This window comes from Aspergillus japonicus, assembly GCF_003184785.1.
Source record: "Aspergillus japonicus CBS 114.51 unplaced genomic scaffold BO86scaffold_77, whole genome shotgun sequence".
Classification (NCBI taxonomy): Eukaryota; Fungi; Ascomycota; class Eurotiomycetes; order Eurotiales; family Aspergillaceae; genus Aspergillus; species Aspergillus japonicus.
In genome coordinates this window covers 43,849-60,465 of record NW_020291714.1, presented here as the reverse complement: position 1 = coordinate 60,465, position 16,617 = coordinate 43,849, and the positions used below count along the sequence as shown (strand labels likewise).

At 54.8% G+C, this 16,617-nt stretch overlaps 7 protein-coding genes across 7 annotated transcripts; 2 read left to right on the top strand and 5 right to left on the bottom strand.

Moving 5' to 3' along the window:
* Positions 1-663: 663 nt before the first annotated feature.
* BO86DRAFT_383142 (putative PHD finger domain protein) lies at positions 664-3,676 on the top strand (the record flags this gene model as incomplete). Its single annotated transcript, XM_025670827.1, has 3 exons — positions 664-670; positions 800-1,650; positions 1,709-3,676. 3 exons carry the CDS (start codon positions 664-666, stop codon positions 3,674-3,676), a joined length of 2,826 nt encoding a protein of 941 aa, XP_025523166.1.
* A 553-nt stretch (positions 3,677-4,229) lies between these two features.
* On the bottom strand, positions 4,230-5,624 carry BO86DRAFT_371147 (LUC7 domain-containing protein). The gene is made up of 3 exons (XM_025670307.1): positions 5,479-5,624; positions 5,043-5,374; positions 4,230-4,955 (listed from the first exon to the last, which is right to left on the bottom strand). The coding sequence occupies exons 1-3, from the start codon at positions 5,519-5,521 to the stop codon at positions 4,461-4,463; spliced, it is 870 nt and encodes a 289-aa protein (XP_025523165.1). The 5' UTR covers positions 5,522-5,624; the 3' UTR covers positions 4,230-4,460.
* A 148-nt stretch (positions 5,625-5,772) lies between these two features.
* On the top strand, positions 5,773-8,058 carry gpi16 (GPI-anchor transamidase subunit GPI16). Its single transcript, XM_025676842.1, has 4 exons — positions 5,773-5,808; positions 5,889-6,389; positions 6,446-6,840; positions 6,892-8,058. The coding sequence occupies exons 2-4, from the start codon at positions 6,031-6,033 to the stop codon at positions 7,920-7,922; spliced, it is 1,785 nt and encodes a 594-aa protein (XP_025523164.1). The 5' UTR covers positions 5,773-5,808; positions 5,889-6,030; the 3' UTR covers positions 7,923-8,058.
* A 25-nt stretch (positions 8,059-8,083) lies between these two features.
* On the bottom strand, positions 8,084-8,775 carry BO86DRAFT_392819 (uncharacterized protein). Its single transcript, XM_025672888.1, has 3 exons — positions 8,631-8,775; positions 8,265-8,467; positions 8,084-8,194 (listed from the first exon to the last, which is right to left on the bottom strand). Exons 1-3 carry the CDS (start codon positions 8,757-8,759, stop codon positions 8,179-8,181), a joined length of 348 nt encoding a protein of 115 aa, XP_025523163.1. The 5' UTR covers positions 8,760-8,775; the 3' UTR covers positions 8,084-8,178.
* Positions 8,776-9,448: 673 nt separating this feature from the next.
* BO86DRAFT_225371 (uncharacterized protein) lies at positions 9,449-11,064 on the bottom strand. Its single transcript, XM_025666955.1, has 2 exons — positions 10,345-11,064; positions 9,449-10,265 (listed from the first exon to the last, which is right to left on the bottom strand). Exons 1-2 carry the CDS (start codon positions 10,900-10,902, stop codon positions 9,456-9,458), a joined length of 1,368 nt encoding a protein of 455 aa, XP_025523162.1. The 5' UTR covers positions 10,903-11,064; the 3' UTR covers positions 9,449-9,455.
* Positions 11,065-11,875: 811 nt separating this feature from the next.
* faeB-2 (putative feruloyl esterase) lies at positions 11,876-13,766 on the bottom strand (the record flags this gene model as incomplete). Its single annotated transcript, XM_025677350.1, has 2 exons — positions 13,180-13,766; positions 11,876-13,116 (listed from the first exon to the last, which is right to left on the bottom strand). The coding sequence occupies exons 1-2, from the start codon at positions 13,517-13,519 to the stop codon at positions 11,876-11,878; spliced, it is 1,581 nt and encodes a 526-aa protein (XP_025523161.1). The 5' UTR covers positions 13,520-13,766.
* A 564-nt stretch (positions 13,767-14,330) lies between these two features.
* On the bottom strand, positions 14,331-16,577 carry BO86DRAFT_459331 (putative nuclear membrane fusion protein Kar5). Its single transcript, XM_025677349.1, has 6 exons — positions 16,152-16,577; positions 15,281-16,101; positions 15,019-15,228; positions 14,917-14,973; positions 14,557-14,869; positions 14,331-14,497 (listed from the first exon to the last, which is right to left on the bottom strand). Exons 1-6 carry the CDS (start codon positions 16,267-16,269, stop codon positions 14,481-14,483), a joined length of 1,536 nt encoding a protein of 511 aa, XP_025523160.1. The 5' UTR covers positions 16,270-16,577; the 3' UTR covers positions 14,331-14,480.
* Positions 16,578-16,617: the final 40 nt, after the last annotated feature.

Sequence of the window (16,617 nt, the reverse complement as noted above, 5' to 3'; positions counted from 1 at the left end):
AGCTGATTCAGCATCCTATAAGTTAACTAACTAAGTTAGCTCACTTAATCAGCAGCCTAGAGGAGGTTCAACCGCGACAACATCCAGTCTCCTCTTCTTCTTCCCAACCTCGGATCATTCTTCCTCATCTCCCATCGACCCCGGCTGATTCTCGCTGGGCGCACCTTTCATCAAGAATCGCCACTGTGCATTACATCCTGCGCACTTTCTGTTCGCAGCTCACGATTCCACGCCTAAATAACCCGTGAGGCTTGAGCCACTTTTCGCGCGAACCCCGCCCACGCCAAGCATCCTGCGCGCGACACCGGTTGTGGTTGCTGAACAAACCTCCTCCTTCCCCCATCGTCACGGATGGTGACGCCACGGACTATTCCGCCCCATCGCCTCTAAATAAGTCAGTCGCTGGAGCTTGGAGAAGATCGAGTAATACTTGCGCAGACCGCACAGCAGTGCCAGTCGCCAGTGCCTTTCTCTGTGTATTGCTTTAGCTCTTCTGATGCCGTAGAACCGTGACCTGGGTGGCGTGCGCAACTTTCCCCTTGGACACTTTGGCTTGGACACTTTGGATCCTGCCCATTATCTACCTGCCCTCTACTTTCCTCTTACACCAACAATCTCGCGCCGTAGAAATTTGAAAATCTACTTCAGTCATTCACTCCCATCATGGCTGGTAAGCTATCGTATTCCACCCATCTTTTCCTACCGGAGCCAACACTGTCGGTGCGCGGTGTTGGTGGCAGGCAAGCTTGGAAAAAAAAAACTATGGGACGAATTGGATGCAGCTAACAAAGAACTTCAGATGAACCGAGACGCTCTGGTCGCTCGACCAAAGGCCAACACAAGAACCTCGACATGATCACCGAGACGCCGGCGAAGAAGACGAAAGCCAAAGCTCAATCGAAGGAGAAATCCGCGAAGCCGTCGGTGGAGCCGACACCTGCTCCTAGCGAAGAGGAAGAGATTATCCGATGTATCTGCGGTGAATATGAAGAGGAGGAGGATGTTGAACGTGACATGATCTGCTGTGACCGATGCTCGGCATGGCAACATAACGACTGTATGGGCCTGACGTTCGCCAAGGGAGAAGAGCCCGATGAATACTTTTGCGAGCAGTGCAAGCCCGAGAACCACCCGGTCCTCTTGGAGAAGATTTCGCGCGGCGAAAAGCCATGGGAAGAAGCTGCCGAACGGCGACGCATAGAAGCGGAGGAGAAGAAGGCCTCGCGGCGCAAGAAGGGCAAGAAGGGCGGCCGACGAGGTCGCCAAAGTGAGGCCAAGGTTGAAACGAGCACTCCATCTCGCGCAGCAGCCTCGACAACACCTGCCCCTACTCCTACCCCAGCCCCCGTGGCTGCGCCTGCGCCTACTCCTGCTCCTGCTGCTGCTGCTGCTGCTGCTGCTGCTGCTGCTCCTCCGCCTCCTGCCTCTGCTCCTACTCCTTCTCCTGCTGCCGAAGCCCCTGCTACCGAAGCTCCGGTTGTCGCGCCTGCTAAGGAGCCATCTCCTGCTAAGGCGCCAACTCCCGCTAAGGCGCCAACTCCCGCTAAGGAGCCAACTCCCGAGAAAAATGGTCATACTCCTGAGGCTCCGCCAGCAAGTGCCCAGAAACGCAAGTTCGAGGAGCATCAAGAAGCTCCAACCGCGGAAGCTGTATGTAGCCTGTTTCTTTTCTGGCTTGACCACACCTGACTGACAATAATCTTGATAGGAACCGAAACCCAAGCAGCAGAAGGTTTCACCGCCAGCCGCCACGCCAACACCTCCTCCCGCGCCGGCCCCAGCGAAGGATGAGCCCACCGGGCAGTCTTCTCGACATGGCTCCACTGCATCGCCATCGCCGACCTACGCAGACGTGACGAAGTCCTTGGAAGAACCCACTAACCCGGCTCGAAGAAGTGCTGCTAGTGCCCTGGCCAAGTTATTTGTAGATCAGAATTCTGAGTCCCAGAAGAAAGGATCTTTCAGCTTGCCCAAAGGGAAAACTGTGGAGGAAGTTGCGCGGCAGCTTGGACTCTCGATTGAGAGTGCTATGTACCAGAATATATGCGGAGGATCTGGAGAGCCTACAGACCCGTATAAGATACAATTGCGGGCGATCCTGTTCAACGTAAAGAAGAACCCTTCTCTACGGGATCGTCTGCTCGTAGGTAGTTTACTTCCCGATGCCCTCTCTAAGATGAGCAGCCAAGACATGGCCAGTGAGGAGCTCCAGCAGAAGGATGCTGAGATCAAGCGGGAAGCCGAGCGTCAACACATTATCATCCAAGAACAAGGGCCGCGCATTAGACGCACCCATAAGGGTGAAGAACTGGTCGAAGACGAAACCCATACCGCCGCCAGCGAGCCGGTCTTCTCCACGGCCGCATCTCGACGCAGTCTGGCCGAGGCCGACGGTAGTCCTGCCGGACAGAGTCCGACCAGTCCAACGCCACAGACGACCGAGACCGATGGCGCTGCGCAGAAGCATCCCAATGAGTCCAAGCTCCCCGATGGGGTGGACATTCGTCGTGATGACTTCCCTCCGAGGGCACACTCACCTGGTGGCACCAGCCACGAGCCTGTCTTCCCTGAAGTGTCGGCTCATATCCGCGAACAGCTACCAGCACGCAAGGCACAGGCCGATGCAGAGATCGATAAGTTGCTCAAGGACGATGAACCCGAATCGCCGCCCTACTCTCCCAAGGATTTCCACGACGAAGGATCGATCTGGCATGGCAAGGTGATGATGAGTACCATCGCCGAGTTCACCTCCTCGGCGAAGCATGCAGGAGGCGCAGACCTTAGCGGGCGTATACCCTGGAGCCAGTTGGTTCCCTCGACCTTGCTTGTGGACGGACGCATCGACACTCAGTTGGCTGGCAACTATCTCTGCGGTCTGCGATTCAGCTCGTCGACCGATGTTACCGTCATCTCGATCAGTAGTCCCGAGAATCCTAAGGAGAAGGCCGGCTTCGACAAGCTGTTCAGCTACTTCCAGGACCGCAACCGATACGGGGTGGTGGGCAAACACCCACTGCCCGCTGTCAAGGATACCTACCTGATTCCGATTGAGGCCGGCTCAACCAAGAAGCCCGACTTCATCGAGCTGTTGGAGAACAACACCCTCGAGGACCCCATGCCCGAGCGGGTTCTCCTGGTCGTCTTCGCCGTCAAGACAGGCGATTCGAATCCTCCCTCCGTCCAGCCTTCTCATCCCACCAGCCAGGAGCCCGGTGCTTCTGCCAGCCCTGTCACCATGGCCGCCTCGCAACAGCAACAACAATTCCTGACCCCAGCACCCCCTCGCCACGCCTCGCAATTCACCCCCAGCCCAGCACCATCGTTTCCCGCCACGCCGCAGGCGCCCGTTCCCTACAGCCAGCAACCGCAGCAACCACCCGCAGCTACCACCCAATACCCCTCTTACTCCCCTCCTCAAGCTTCCACCCACCAGGCCCCCTTCACGGGTCTGGCGGCAGCTCTCCAGGTCTTAGGCCCGCAGGCTGCTCATTCTCCGGCTCTCCAGCAACTGCTGCAGCAGGCCCCGAATGCCGACGTCTCTCAGCTGAGCGTGATCCAGGAGATCCTGCAACGCCGTCCCGAGGCCAGTTCAGATTATAAGTTGCTGACCGACGAATTATTCAAGGTCACAGCGGCCAATGGCCATCATGGTGGTGGACAGCCGAACAACCGGTAGAGGGAAAGCTTAGATACTAAGTTGCTGTATAGTACATCATCTTTCTTTCCTTTTCTCATTCTCTTCCTCTGCATCATCATCTTCTCCTTCCCTCCGTTTTCTTACATTCTCCTTGCAGTCTCATAGTTGGAACTTGGTGTTCAAATCCCACTGTGTGCCCTTTTCCCCAAAGGTCTATTACCTATGTCTTTCTTTTCTTTTTTTTTTTCTTCCATCTTCATCCGTTCTTAAAATGTGTATTTGGGCGAAAATGGGGGAGGGGGTTTCTTCCTACTATTTCATCCATGTTTTTGTTCTTTGCCCTTTTTCTTTTCTGTGAAGACACGCAGGCTGTTTATTTGATCCAGCGATGGTTATGCTGATTTACGGTTTGGCTGGATTGCCGGTTGTCACTCCAGAGGCCAATTTGATGTATGCATTTCCAGATTGTACGGCAAACCGCAGATCATTTTTGATCGATTGACAATATACTCATTAGTCAGATATGAAAATTTCTACTTCATGAATTTGTATTAATTGTAGAAGATGGATACAGGGTATTATACCGCAGTGCGTAGATTGTTTGTGTCGCTAAAATAAGGTGAGTGATGTTTAATATCTTTTTGAAACATGAAGAAAATAGCCATGACATCCGCCAACATGGTCGTGAAAGGAAACGCCTACGCTATGCAAAGACCAAAGGTGAGAGCGTACAACCGAACAGGAAAGACAAAAGAACAGAAATCGGTATAGGACAATCCAAAACCCCCTCCTCCTTGTTTCATGATCGTCGTCATCGTCATCATCACCACCGAGGACCACGCTTCTTGTAGCCGCCGCCGCCGCCGCCGCCACCACCACCACCATAGCGAGGCCCACGGCCCCCGCCCCCGGAGCGGCCACCACCCCAGCCCCGATCACGGTCGTCCTCGTCCTCGTGGTGCCGGACCGGCGGGGGCCGGCCCTTGAGCTCCTCGCTGAGTCGCTTGAAGGTCTTGCGCATGTCCGAGTACCCCATGTGCATCTTGCCGAAGAAGTGGTCCGCCAGGCGACGGTCGTTGTCGAGGCGACTCAGATACGCGCCGCAGACGTCGCAGACCTGCAGCTTCTGGTGGCCCGAGGGGCCCGAGGTGTCCTGGAGGTTCTTGAGGTCGCGCTCGCACGTCTCCTTCTGGTGCTTGGCGGTGCGGATCTTGTGCAGTTCGTTCAAGGCCTGGGCGACGGCGCCCGTCTCGCCCAGGACGGAGATCTCGAGCAGACCCGAGTTGATGGTGTTGGTGAGGTCGGCGATTTGTTTGAGCTGGAGAGCGACGAAGACAGAAAAGATTAGTTTCACGTGTTCCAGCAAGATAAGGGGGGAAGCAGAGCAGCAGAGAGCCAGGCGTACCAGGTTATTCGTCTGTCGGATCTCATCCGGGGTCTTCTCCAACCGTCGCTGCGCCGAGTCGATGCGGCGGTCACAGTCGTCAATGTACTTCTGCATGTCGCGCATGTAATCGTAGTCGAACCCCCACTTAGCCTTCTCCGCGGCCGAGGCAGCCTCGTATTCCGTCTTCAATCCTTCGCTGTGCACTTTCGGGCACTGGCCCAGGTCTTGCTTGGTGTTGGTGAAGAGGTCGTGGGGGCAGGTGCCGACGAGGTAGGAGCGGCAGACTTTCGGGTCGGTGATGGCGAGTTGCGCATTGCGAGATTGCGATCCTGTGCCGACGAGTTGATCCGCTGCGGCAGTCAAGGTGTTGAGGGTCAGCTAGCTATCTGGGATTGCGGTGTTTGACAGGGAAAGAGAGCTGGGAACGCGCGAGAAGGGATTGTTGGTAACGTACCTCCCATGAGCTGCTCAAGCAGCTTTCTTTGTTCCGCAGCCATGGTGGGAGATTGATGCCTGGGATTGAAAGAGTGGTGAGGGGTGAGGGGTGAGGGGTGAGGAGATGGAGGGGCGAGAAAAGGAATGATCGCACTTGAAGGAGTTTGATTTGAAGAGCTTCTGCTGCTTCTTCTGTTCTGGCCGGGAAGTTCTGCGGGCGTGGCGCTAACCGCGGTTGGCTGCGCTTATGTGAGCTCCGGGCCCCTGTTCGCCTTGGGGTTTTATACATTATCCATGCTACTTCGCTCATCATCTCGACTACAGGAATACTTTTCCCATGATATAACGGGTAATTAGATGACTGTCGATTCTAACAGAGCCTGAACCGTTAGGCTTCGATCTGACCGAATCGTCGTTGACGTACTGCAGGTGTCTCCGCAATTGTCACTTGTTGCATCTCCTACCAGCAGCGCAGCTGCCGAACGTCGCATCTCCACCACCGAGGGGTGGTGCATCAAGATATCTTTGACTGGATTCTTTCTGACGCCTCCGTGTCGGCCAGCATGACGTGATGACTGTCCTTTCGCTACTCTCTTTACTTTTCCTGGCTGCGTTCTCCTCGCTCGCCTCCGCGAACTCCGACTACCTTGAGAGCCTCGTCCTCCAACCACTTCCGCAATCCGCGCTTTTAGCTTCCTTCAACTTCCAGAGCAATGACTCGCAGACCTCCTTTGACGAGCGTCACTTCCGCTACTTCCCCCGCGCGCTAGGTCAGATCCTCCGCCACGCCAATACCAAGGAGCTTCACCTCCGGTTCACAACGGGTCGATGGGATGCTGAGAGCTGGGGTCCTCGCCCGTGGAATGGAACCAAGGAGGGCGGCACCGGTGTGGAGCTGTGGGCGTGGATTGATGCCGTGGATGACGAAGCGTACGTTTGATGCTGGGGTGGCCGGACAGATAGGATACAATGTTGACATCAACCAGGGCTTTCGCGAAATGGATCACCTTGGCCCAGTCGCTCTCCGGGCTCTTCTGTGCCTCGTTGAACTTCATCGACTCGACCAGGACGACGAGGCCGGTCGTGTCGTTTGAGCCCATGGGGACTCACGCGGCTTCGGATAATCTGCATCTTCTGCACGGAACACTTCCTGGCGAGGTGGTCTGCACCGAGAACTTGACGCCATTTTTGAAGCTCCTTCCTTGTAAGGGCAAGGCGGGCGTGGCTAGTCTTCTGGACGGGCACAAGCTATTTGATGCTTCGTGGCAGAGTATGTCCGTGGATGTGCGTCCGATCTGCACGCAGACCGGAGAGTGTGTTGTGCAGATTGATCAGTCGGTGGACATTGTGCTCGATATCGACCGGTCCAAGCGTCCACGGGGTTAGTATAGCTTGCTTGACACGTGGCGACCTGTGCTGATTCTGTCCCTAGATAACCCCATCCCACGGCCCGTGCCTAACGAGCAGCTCGTGTGCGACACATCCAAGCCTTACCACTCCGATGATACCTGCTACCCGCTAGAGAGCACGTCCGAAAAGAGCTGGGGCTTGTCTGAGATCTTCGGCCGCAGCATTAGCGGATCATGCCCTCTCACCGAGGGCTCTACCGACGGGACGGTCTGCCTGCGAGTGCCACACGAACGCGAAGTCCATGCGACTGACGGCGCGGTGGAAGTCCAAAGGCCCGACGGCTACACTCGCTGTTTTACCCTGGAATCGTCCACACCTTTTGACCTCGCCATCCCCGAGCAAGAGGCCACGACCCAGGTTCCGCTCGATGAGCCTGTCCTGCGCGCCGAGCGCACGATCGTCGGACACGGCCAGGAACGGGGCGGGATGCGGATCATCTTCGACAACCCCTCGGACACCAACGCTGTTGACTTCATCTACTTCGAGACGCTGCCCTGGTTCCTCCGCCCCTACGTCCACACCCTGCAGGCCACCATCACGGGCCGCGACGGGCTGCGCCGCCAAGTGCCCGCCTCGCAATTCATCAAAGAAACCTTCTACCGCCCAGCCATCGATCGCGAACGCGGGACCCAGCTCGAGCTGGCGCTCTCCGTGCCGGCCGCGTCGACGGTTACGCTGACCTACGATTTCGAAAAGGCCATCCTGCGGTACACGGAGTATCCCCCAGACGCCAACCGCGGGTTCAACGTGGCTCCGGCGGTGATCAAGCTGGGCTCGGCGGACGGCGGCGCCAGCCACCCGATCTACATCCGCACGACGAGCCTGCTTCTCCCACTCCCGACTCCGGACTTCAGCATGCCCTACAACGTGATCATCTTGACGAGCACGGTGATCGCCTTGGCGTTTGGCAGTATCTTCAATCTGCTGGTGCGCCGTTTCGTGACGGCCGAAGAGGCCTCGGCCATGCGATCGCAGACCCTGAAGAGCCGGCTGGGCGGAAAGCTCGTTGCGCTCCGGGACCGCGTCAAAGGGAAGACGGCGAAGACGGAGTAGTTTTCCGCATGTATACAAGTTCGTTCTTTCTCATACCAATAACATATACCATCCAGCCCCAACCTTCATCAACATTCACCAGTGCCACCAGAGTCACGATAAACATTATTCCATTTCATAATCTCATAACCCCATGAAGAGTAAACCCTAAAGAACAATACAACCCAGAAAAGCCACAGAAATAACTCCACCCCCACTGGACCAAAACCAAGGAAGCCTTGTACAACCCCCCCTACCCCCCTGCTAAGAGAAAGGTTCACTCCGGATAGAGACTAATACGCCTCATCAGCCAGTCCTCGGGCCAACCAACTGCATCTATTCTACCCTGAGGGAGAAGCTTACAAACCCAACTTATCCTTCATCGTCTCCCAGCCCGGCAGCGTCCCGGCCCCGCCGGGCTTCCGCGCCATGAAGCTGTGGTCCTCGGTCGCGCACGTCCCCTCCTGCTCGCCGTGGCCCTCGTCGAACCGGCCCAGGAACTTGCGCTCCGCCGCCGACTTCTGGTCGCTGATGTCGCGGAACTCCGGGGCTGTGAGGACATCGCTCTGTTCGACCACGGGTCAGCGGATGGACGGTGCGGGGTGTATATGTGAGTGAGGTGGTAGGTCAAGGGTTGGTTGGGCCACAGGGGGTGGCAAAGGGACAGGATACGACCAGACCAGACAGGACAGGACAGGGAAAAGGGAGAAAAGAAGGGAAAGAACGTACGGAAACCCCGCCCTTCGGGTGGCCCGAGTCGCCCCAGCCGCTGCCGCCGCCGGCGTTGTTGGCGGGCGTGGGCTCGGCGGAGGCGCCGCCGCTGGTGGCTTGTGGGAGGCGGTTGGAGTTGGAGGCCATTTTTATGGATTTCTTTGGAGGTGTTGTTGTGGGGAATGTACGGCAGGTGGGGAAAAATGGATGTGATTGTGATGCTGGAGGTTTGGTTCTAGTTAGTTGGGGGTTGCGGTGGAAGTATATGGTTGGGCGTTGTATGCTGTATAGTTGTGCGGAGGATGGAAAAGGTGGAAGTGAAGACTCACTGGTTAAGATGATATCAGATAGTGTAGATTTGAACTAGATATATTGCGAGATCTGCTGGATTGGGGTTTATATACCCTACTCGTATTACGAGTATCGGGTGGATGAATGAAGGGTTGGTGATCTCATCATGAACACACGTCATTCCTTGCCACCCCCCAAGTTCGGGGTCAAGTTGCTCGCATTCACATTAACTCACTTACCCCAGGCATTGGTGATCCCTGCCATTTACTACACATAGTAACACAAGCAAATTTAGAAGAAGTGATGTGTTTCTCAATTTGGCTCTCATCTACTGATTCTACCATAGCTAATGCGGTGCGCTCTGTATATACATGTACATCACGTCATGACTTATCAGCTATGGAACAATAAGAATACCAAGAAAAGAAAAATCTTCTGGATCGCAGCCCACAGCAAGTGTAATTGGGGAATTATAATAAATGCATCAATCATGGAGGTCTTCAACAATCCAAGAATCCACAGAAGAATCAAAACGTAGACCTAAACAGAGTATCACTGGGACTCGACTTGTTCAGCCCAAGAGGTCCCCTCCATCGGTGATAGAGGGTCCACGTTGAGAAGATCCAGGTTCACTGCAGTCGTTGCGGCGTTGAGGGGCTCCTTCAGTTCCTTAGGTTCATTGGAGGAGTCCTGGACGACCTCCTTCTGAGTGTCCTTCTGTTCCTCCTTGACCCACTCTTTCGGGGCATCTTTCGAGGTGTCCTTTCCGTTCTTTTCACTGCCGGGAAGCGCAGGGAAGTCTGCCTCGTTGTCAATCACCGGAGCAGGAGCCCACCTTGACTCACCCAAACCTGGCAAATTCTCAGCTAGACCATCTGTCTGGGGAATCTCCTCCCGTGGGCCACGATGACCACCGCGGCCACGTCCACCGCGACCCCCACGGCCTCGACCTCGAGGACCCCCTCGAGGACTGTCACCGTGGGACTCCTCATGAGCCTCACCACTAGGCTGGTCGCCCGGCTGGCCTTCAAAGTCGCGTCTAGTGTATCCAGAAACACCACCGTGCATACCTCGACGGAAGCCCCCACGCCCACCGCGCGGGGCGAAATCCTCCTCCTTCTTCTGAGCATCCCACTCCCGGCCCGCAAAGGCTTGCAACTTCCGCTGTCGGTTACGTTCCCGCTCGTTATCCATGACCCGGCGCTGTACCCGTTCCTGGCGTCTCTTCTCCTCCGCAACCTTCTCCCTCTCAAGAAACGACGCTTGGTCGGCTTCAGCCCGAGCGTGCGCCGCGGCAACCTTGGCAGCGTTTTCCTTCGCAGCCGCAATCCGACGCGAGAGCTCCTCTTCCGTGAGTTTCGGCTAAACAGACAAACGAAAACCCATTAGCCCCGCGCGCCAAGTCCACCCTCAAGCCCCGCGCCCGTGAAGAAAAACGTACCTTTTTGATACCACCCGTAGCACTCCGATCTCCACGTACAGCAGGCACCCGCGGGCCCTCCGCTGCAGGCTTCTCACCCGCCGGTTGTTCCGTCTCCGCAGCCGCAGCCCCAGCCGGAGGGGTGTTAGTCGTGGCCTCTTCCACGGGACTCTTGTTGCTGTCCTCGCCACCCTCCACGGGGCTCTCCGCGGCAGTCTTATTGTTCTGATGATTGTGATTATTTCTCACGTTCGAATCGCCCCTCCGGCCAGAATTCTGCGACCCCCGACGCCCACCCCGGCTCCCTCTACCTCCCCTTCCCCTCCCCCGTCGCTCACCCCCGCGTGACCGCGACGGCGTGTCAGTCCGCGCAGGCGATGATACGTCTCTATCGATAGTAGTTGATGCTGTTGTGGGCGCGATACTCTCTTCAAACGACTGCTGGTGGTCATCCGCCGGTAGGGAGTGTTGTTCTTGTTGTTCTTGCAGTTGCAGTTGTTGTTGTTGCTCTGCAGAGACAGGGATGATTTCATCGTCGAACAGGTCATCCCCTCCACGTGTTTGCGCGAACTCGTCCATGGCAGGGACGTCACTTACGGGCCTGTCGTTTTCGGTCTCGCAGGATATGGTTGTATGGATAGCCAAAGGCAAAAATAGATGTAGATCGTCTGTGTATATGTTATCGCACAGGCACGGCGCAGAAAAGCTGAAGGGTGGACCCAGGAAATGCGATCCGTGAAAGGTTGGAGGTCTCCGGCGGCTTGTGTGGTTCGAACCAAGGAGGGCGATTAATCAAGGCTAGCTAGACTATCAGCGTTAGTTCCGCGCGCGGAGGCGGGGAAGAACAGTCAGCTTTCTGGTGCGGGACAAAGGGCAACGGAGGGCCACCGCAGGGAAGGGTATTCAGAGCAATGGTGGACAGTTTTGAAATATCGATGGGAGATAGCTGGAACTGGGATGAAAAGTAGACGAACCACATGCCAACCAGCCAAGTTTGTCTGCAGGCAAGCCCAGCCCAACCGAACCAGACCACCACAGCGAGTCATTGCGGCCGTAACTCCGACTAACTGCTAGGGCGGTCTGGATTGAACTGGTTCGTGTCTGGATACAATCCTCATGGTGCGGGGGATGATGGAGGGATGAAGGGTCAAGAAGAGGTAGTAGTACATACATAGATCAAGATATAAGATGTAATCGAGTGATGAAAGAAGCGGTGATTCTCAAGAGTCAACTTGGGCCAGAGATGGATGGAGCAGCAGCGAAGCCCAAGGAAGCTCGAGAGGGGAAACTGCTGGTTCTCACCGCCTGGTCCTGCCGGACACCAACCCTAATACGGACGGATGAGGGGAAAAGGAAAGCATCGGCTGGAAAATGATCTCATGCTGTTTCAGATCGCTCTTGTGCTACTGAGCTGAGCACTGTACATTCTACAAGGCTTCCGTGGTTTATGCGCTGACCAAAAAGCTTCCTCTTCTTTCAAGACTTGTGTAATTCCAAATATGCTAAACTTCAATTCTGCTGCACCATCACGATTTCTTCTTCCTTTCGTATACTATACACACTGCCATGCGTTTTCGTCCGTGTAATTGCCTGGACCCTTGTACACATTGCGCCGGGGCCAGCGACAATGCTTGCGGGTATATTCCACTCCACTACCAACTCCATCAACAAACTTGGCCCCCCGCACAAACTCCGGTGCAATACCTTTCTCCACCCACTGCACCATGGCCATGAGCACGTTGTTCTCTGGCGCAACGCCATTGTACGAGTCTGCCACGTTCCCAATGCCGTATGCGCCGTCACCGCCCCCACAGTGACCCATACCACTGATCTGGAAGAAGCGGTAAAATTCGTCCAGCTCTGCCGGCGGCAGGTCCATCGCCTCGGCCACTCGCGAGTAATAGAGCTTGGAGTTTTCCGAGCTGATGATTTGGTCCATGAGCCCGTGGTAGGTCAGCACCTTGCCGCCGCTCTTGCGGAACGAGGTCAGGTCCGCATCCCAGGTTTGGATGTTGTACGGGTTCTGCTTAAGCGCCACGGCGATATCGTGTCGATTGAAGGTGGCCGGGTCCCAATCCGGGTTGCTAAAAACGACATAGCGGTACCAGTCGGTGCTGTAGGAAAAGGGCGAGCCGCCGTAGTAGATCGCTGAGGCACCCACCTCCGAGCCAGGTTGCATACGAGGGTAGACAAGGGTCCCGTTGAGCCCATAGAGTGGGGACAGGATCTGGCGAACCGTGTTTGCCTGGGCCCCGGTGAGACATTTGGTCGAGGAGGAACCGGGCTTGCAGATGATCGTATCGATGATAGGGTGGCAGAGATCAGGATCTTCGATGATTCCATCGTGCGCGCCGTCGATATCGTCGCATTGACGTAAGATCTCATCATGGACAACACTCCAGAGCTCAGAAGAGAGGTAGCTGTCCGAGGTGTTGGTTCCGGTGATGGGGTAGAAGTGACCGCTCCAGGAGGTCAAGCCTACAAAGTTCATGGCAGGGGCACCGGCCACCACACCGTCGAAGTCGTCCGGAAACTGCTGCACGGACTTGAAGCCCTCACGACCGCCGGTGGAGCATCCCAGGTAGTAAGACTTGTTGAAACCTTGCTCGTAGAAGAGCTTGGTCAACTGTTTCCCGACTACGACCCCAGTGTGAACTGACCGAAAGGCAAAATCTTCGACGACTTCTGGGTGTTGATAGAAGGGTTCGCCAGACGTGCCATTGTGTCCGTTGTTGGCACCGACCGTCGCAAAGCCGAATCCGGTTGTATACGCCATATCATCATACCCGACACCTTAAGAAAACGTCAGACCTAGGAATAAAATGATGCAGAACAAGTAGAAGAGAGGTGACATACAGCCATTGAGCCCTCCATTGCCCGTGCTCAGGAACCGACCAGTGTAGTTCCGAGGCAGCCATGCCTCCAATGTGATCTCGCTGCTGTTTGAGGTCGCAACCGCCATAGCAACGCGACAAAAGTCGGCCGTCACAGCCTGATAGGTAGCGCCGCAAGTAGCGGGATTGTCTGGAATAGAGAGGTTGGCTCCTCCGGCCACATACTCCACAATGTTCACTCGCACATTGGGTAGATCAATCTTGCTTGCGAACTTGGCACATTTGGTTTGGAAAGAATCTTGTCGGGTTGAAATGGCTGAGCCCAATGCCAATGAGGGCAGGATAAGGTGTAATGTTCTCATGCTGACGGACCTCTTTCTAAGCGCAACTGCAGTGGGAGGGAGGATAGAATCATGAAGCCCTCGAGGAGACGAGGGGCCCTTTTATAGCCCTTCTCGCTCGGATACATTTCCACTTGCTTGCTTCACCGGCTCCACCAGTAATGCCTATCAAATGTGGAGTTCAAGGCATCCAGAGCAGAGTAATCAGTCAAGCTTTGAGAATCCCCCGAAATTGTACCGGTGTGTGAGGAATTGGGTGAGTGAGTGAGTGGGGAGTGTTTGGAGGAGAGAAAAAGATGGATGCCGGCAGATGAGCGGAGCCGAAGGTCCAGCTAAGCAAGTGCGAGACTGTGGTTGGGCCAGAGGCTTTCCCCCCGTACCCCACAGCCACTTTTCCGGGGATCGTCAGTTTCTCCGCATTTTGCGGAGAAAAGGTTCGATACCTTCCTCTACCTTCAGGGCCGGCGCCCTTGCCCCATTCTGGCTTAGAAGGAAGGAACTGACTTCCTTCTGTTACCTGTCAGAAACACAACTCTGTCTTACAATACAGCACCAGGACAAAGCCGAGGCCCGGAGACACATGCTCCTGAGAAACAGACCAGTCATCACTTCGCATTCACTTTCTCTACCGAACTGAGTGCCGCCTCAATATCTAGTACCACATACTCCATGCGTCATTCCATTCAAGCAAGTCGAATTGGTTCACCGAAGACCGCACTAAGCGAAGGGAACAGGCAGCGAATTGAGAGATGTGCAAGCTCAATGATCTGGTGGATCGAAGTCTGAATACAGAAAGTTCGACGAAACCTCGGAAAAGCAAAGGGAATGTTGGTTTTTTTTTTTTTTGCACTCCGTAGTATATTCCTACAGCGCAGAAAGGAAATACTACTCGCTAGGTTGTTCCACCATGCGAATATTAAATCAGCAATAAGGAAACACATACTTAAGATGGATGTCGAATGAGATAGAGTCAATGTCCACGCTACAACAAGTGATTGACTAGAGGGAAAGCCCGTTAGTACGTCGTTTTATAGACTGCGGAGGACAGGAGACCGTACAAGTTAGAGCGACTGCCCTTGCTACTACATCCCGGAGCACGACGCTACACATAATCCAGAATGCATCGCAAATTACTTTTCGCACGAGATCCAGCCAATACTTAGATCCCATCTTGTCGAATGTCTTGAGCATTGTCGCAGCTCTGACGGCTGCTCTGTCAAGATCGGCCAGCGTGCCATTCAAGTGGACTTGTTGCTGCTTGTGTAACCGCGAAGCCTCTTGCAGGGTCTCGTACTGCTGCAGCTGTGTTTGATGTAGCACCTCGGCTCGTTGCTCGGACTCATTGAGTGCCTTCTGGAGGCCCGGCATGCGCTATGAAAGTCAGTCTTGTCCTCGTTGCTTTGAAAGTTGTTGCAAACCTCATTCATGCTCTGCGCTATCTGCAACATATATACCATTCTGGTCGACAGCAGATCCTATTACAATCAGCTCACTGAAAGGCTTTAATAGCAATTACTCACCAAAGACGCATCGACTTGCAAGAGCCTTGCCAGATTATCCTGGCAAAGTGTCCCTAGGCTTTCTTGATGGGCCAGGGCCGTCTCCCTGGTGGTCTGTAGTTCTTTCTGCTGCGCATCCGCCAATTCCTGGTCCCTCTTGGCAGACTCTTGGTATAGAGCGTGTAGTGTCTGACCAAGCTTATCAGCTTCGGTAGCAACAGTCTGGAGTTTCTGGGCAGATCGTTAGCCTTAGCCTTAGTCATGTAAGCAAATGCAAACTCACGAATTTGAGACTGTCTGTCTTTTGCTGCAGTGTGTCAATCGCAGGCCCAAGGGACTCTTTAAACGAGTCAACGGCATACGCGTACAGGCTGTGCAAAATCCGATCAATCGTCGATCTCAAGCGCATCTCGGTTTCTTCCAGCTCTTGTCTCATCCTGCTTCTCATTATACCGACCGCTTGCATGAATTCTTTCTGGCGCGCAAGGTCAGCTGCAGCGACCTCCAAGGCCTCGTGGAGACCACGCTCCAGCTCTGTAGAGCTATTTAGTATAGTTCGATAAAGCTCCAGGAGCTCCTCCTTCTCAGTCTCATCCCTGGCCGCCTGACATATAACCACGGCATTCTGCCGACTGTTGCTATAGGACGTCCACCACTGCGGTCGTGTCTCCAACGACTGCAGGCAAGACTCCAAGTGCGGCTTCTGAATGACGTCCGGAGCGCTGAAGCGGATTCTATCGCTGAAAATAAATCCGAACCTGCCTCTCTTCTGCGGCGGCCCAATCATCAATGAGGAACACGCGTCTGGTGCTGCTGCCTTGGCTTCTCGGAGCTCACAAATGGCAAGACGGGCCGCATAAAGTGAGCGCACAAGCTCCAGGTCCAAGTATATATCCGTGTCTTGTTTCTCGGCCCGACGTCCGATTGACTGACAGGATGAGACGAGCTCCGATACTGCGAGCCGGTTGCAGGATGGAGCGAGCTTCATGGAATCGATAAGAGTGAGAGCTTCTTGTATAATGGGCTTTTGCTTCGGGACTCGTGGAGTAAGGAGCGATGCCAGGTCGATCTCGTCCATAGCACGATTCTCGTTGCCTGCGAGAGCTGCTTGCATCGTTAGCGATTGTTGTGAGAGTCGCCACATGGAGACGTACCATTCTCCGGAAGCACTGCATCCACGAGACTGCTGAGGGTAAGGATAAAGATGAGCACCGATATAATGATATGCTGAGACATGATAGCGACGAAGGACAATGCAGTCAGTAATTTCATGGTGGATATTAGTGTCAAGGGTCCGTAAGATTGTACCAGGAAGAAGTATGGAGCAAATAAAGGCTATAGTAATACAGTATAGAACTTAGGAGATTATGAGTTCATAGGATTTAGGTCAATTGAAGCATAAAGTAGCAGATTCATCAAGTTGACACTGCTAAGGTATAAGCGAGTGGAACGAAGTAGGACAGATGTGAAGCGGGAAAGTGAGGTTATCCCCGTTCTCTAGGCTAAGCCATAAGTCAACCTCAACCCAGCGGAGAAAAGACCCGTAGGGCTAGCCAGACAGCTCCAACATCACTTCATCACGAGTGCAGAGCTGAAGTAGAAGCTGTAGGGAGACCTCAC

What these genes read in the sequence shown, in the direction of transcription:
- BO86DRAFT_371147 (XM_025670307.1), bottom strand. Translation starts at nt 5,521, where the DNA reads ATGGCTGCGGAACAAAGAAAGCTGCTTGAGCAGCTCATGGGAG. An exon ending in GCTTGAGCAGCTCATGGGAG is followed by an intron (nt 5,375 to 5,478) that starts GTACGTTACCAA and finishes TGACTGCCGCAG; the next exon opens with CGGATCAACTCGTCGGCACA. An exon ending in TCCGACAGACGAATAACCTG is followed by an intron (nt 4,956 to 5,042) that starts GTACGCCTGGCT and finishes GTCGCTCTCCAG; the next exon opens with CTCAAACAAATCGCCGACCT.
- gpi16 (XM_025676842.1), top strand. Translation starts at nt 6,031, where the DNA reads ATGACTGTCCTTTCGCTACTCTCTTTACTTTTCCTGGCTGCGTTCTCC. An exon ending in GATGCCGTGGATGACGAAGC is followed by an intron (nt 6,390 to 6,445) that starts GTACGTTTGATG and finishes GACATCAACCAG; the next exon opens with GGCTTTCGCGAAATGGATCA. An exon ending in CCGGTCCAAGCGTCCACGGG is followed by an intron (nt 6,841 to 6,891) that starts GTTAGTATAGCT and finishes TTCTGTCCCTAG; the next exon opens with ATAACCCCATCCCACGGCCC.
- BO86DRAFT_392819 (XM_025672888.1), bottom strand. Translation starts at nt 8,759, where the DNA reads ATGGCCTCCAACTCCAACCGCCTCCCACAAGCCACCAGCGGCGGCGCC. An exon ending in ACCCGAAGGGCGGGGTTTCC is followed by an intron (nt 8,468 to 8,630) that starts GTACGTTCTTTC and finishes GTGGTCGAACAG; the next exon opens with AGCGATGTCCTCACAGCCCC.
- BO86DRAFT_225371 (XM_025666955.1), bottom strand. Translation starts at nt 10,902, where the DNA reads ATGGACGAGTTCGCGCAAACACGTGGAGGGGATGACCTGTTCGACGAT. An exon ending in CTACGGGTGGTATCAAAAAG is followed by an intron (nt 10,266 to 10,344) that starts GTACGTTTTTCT and finishes TTGTCTGTTTAG; the next exon opens with CCGAAACTCACGGAAGAGGA.
- BO86DRAFT_459331 (XM_025677349.1), bottom strand. Translation starts at nt 16,269, where the DNA reads ATGAAATTACTGACTGCATTGTCCTTCGTCGCTATCATGTCTCAGCAT. An exon ending in TGCAGTGCTTCCGGAGAATG is followed by an intron (nt 16,102 to 16,151) that starts GTACGTCTCCAT and finishes CGATGCAAGCAG; the next exon opens with CTCTCGCAGGCAACGAGAAT. An exon ending in TAGCGCAGAGCATGAATGAG is followed by an intron (nt 14,870 to 14,916) that starts GTTTGCAACAAC and finishes TGACTTTCATAG; the next exon opens with CGCATGCCGGGCCTCCAGAA.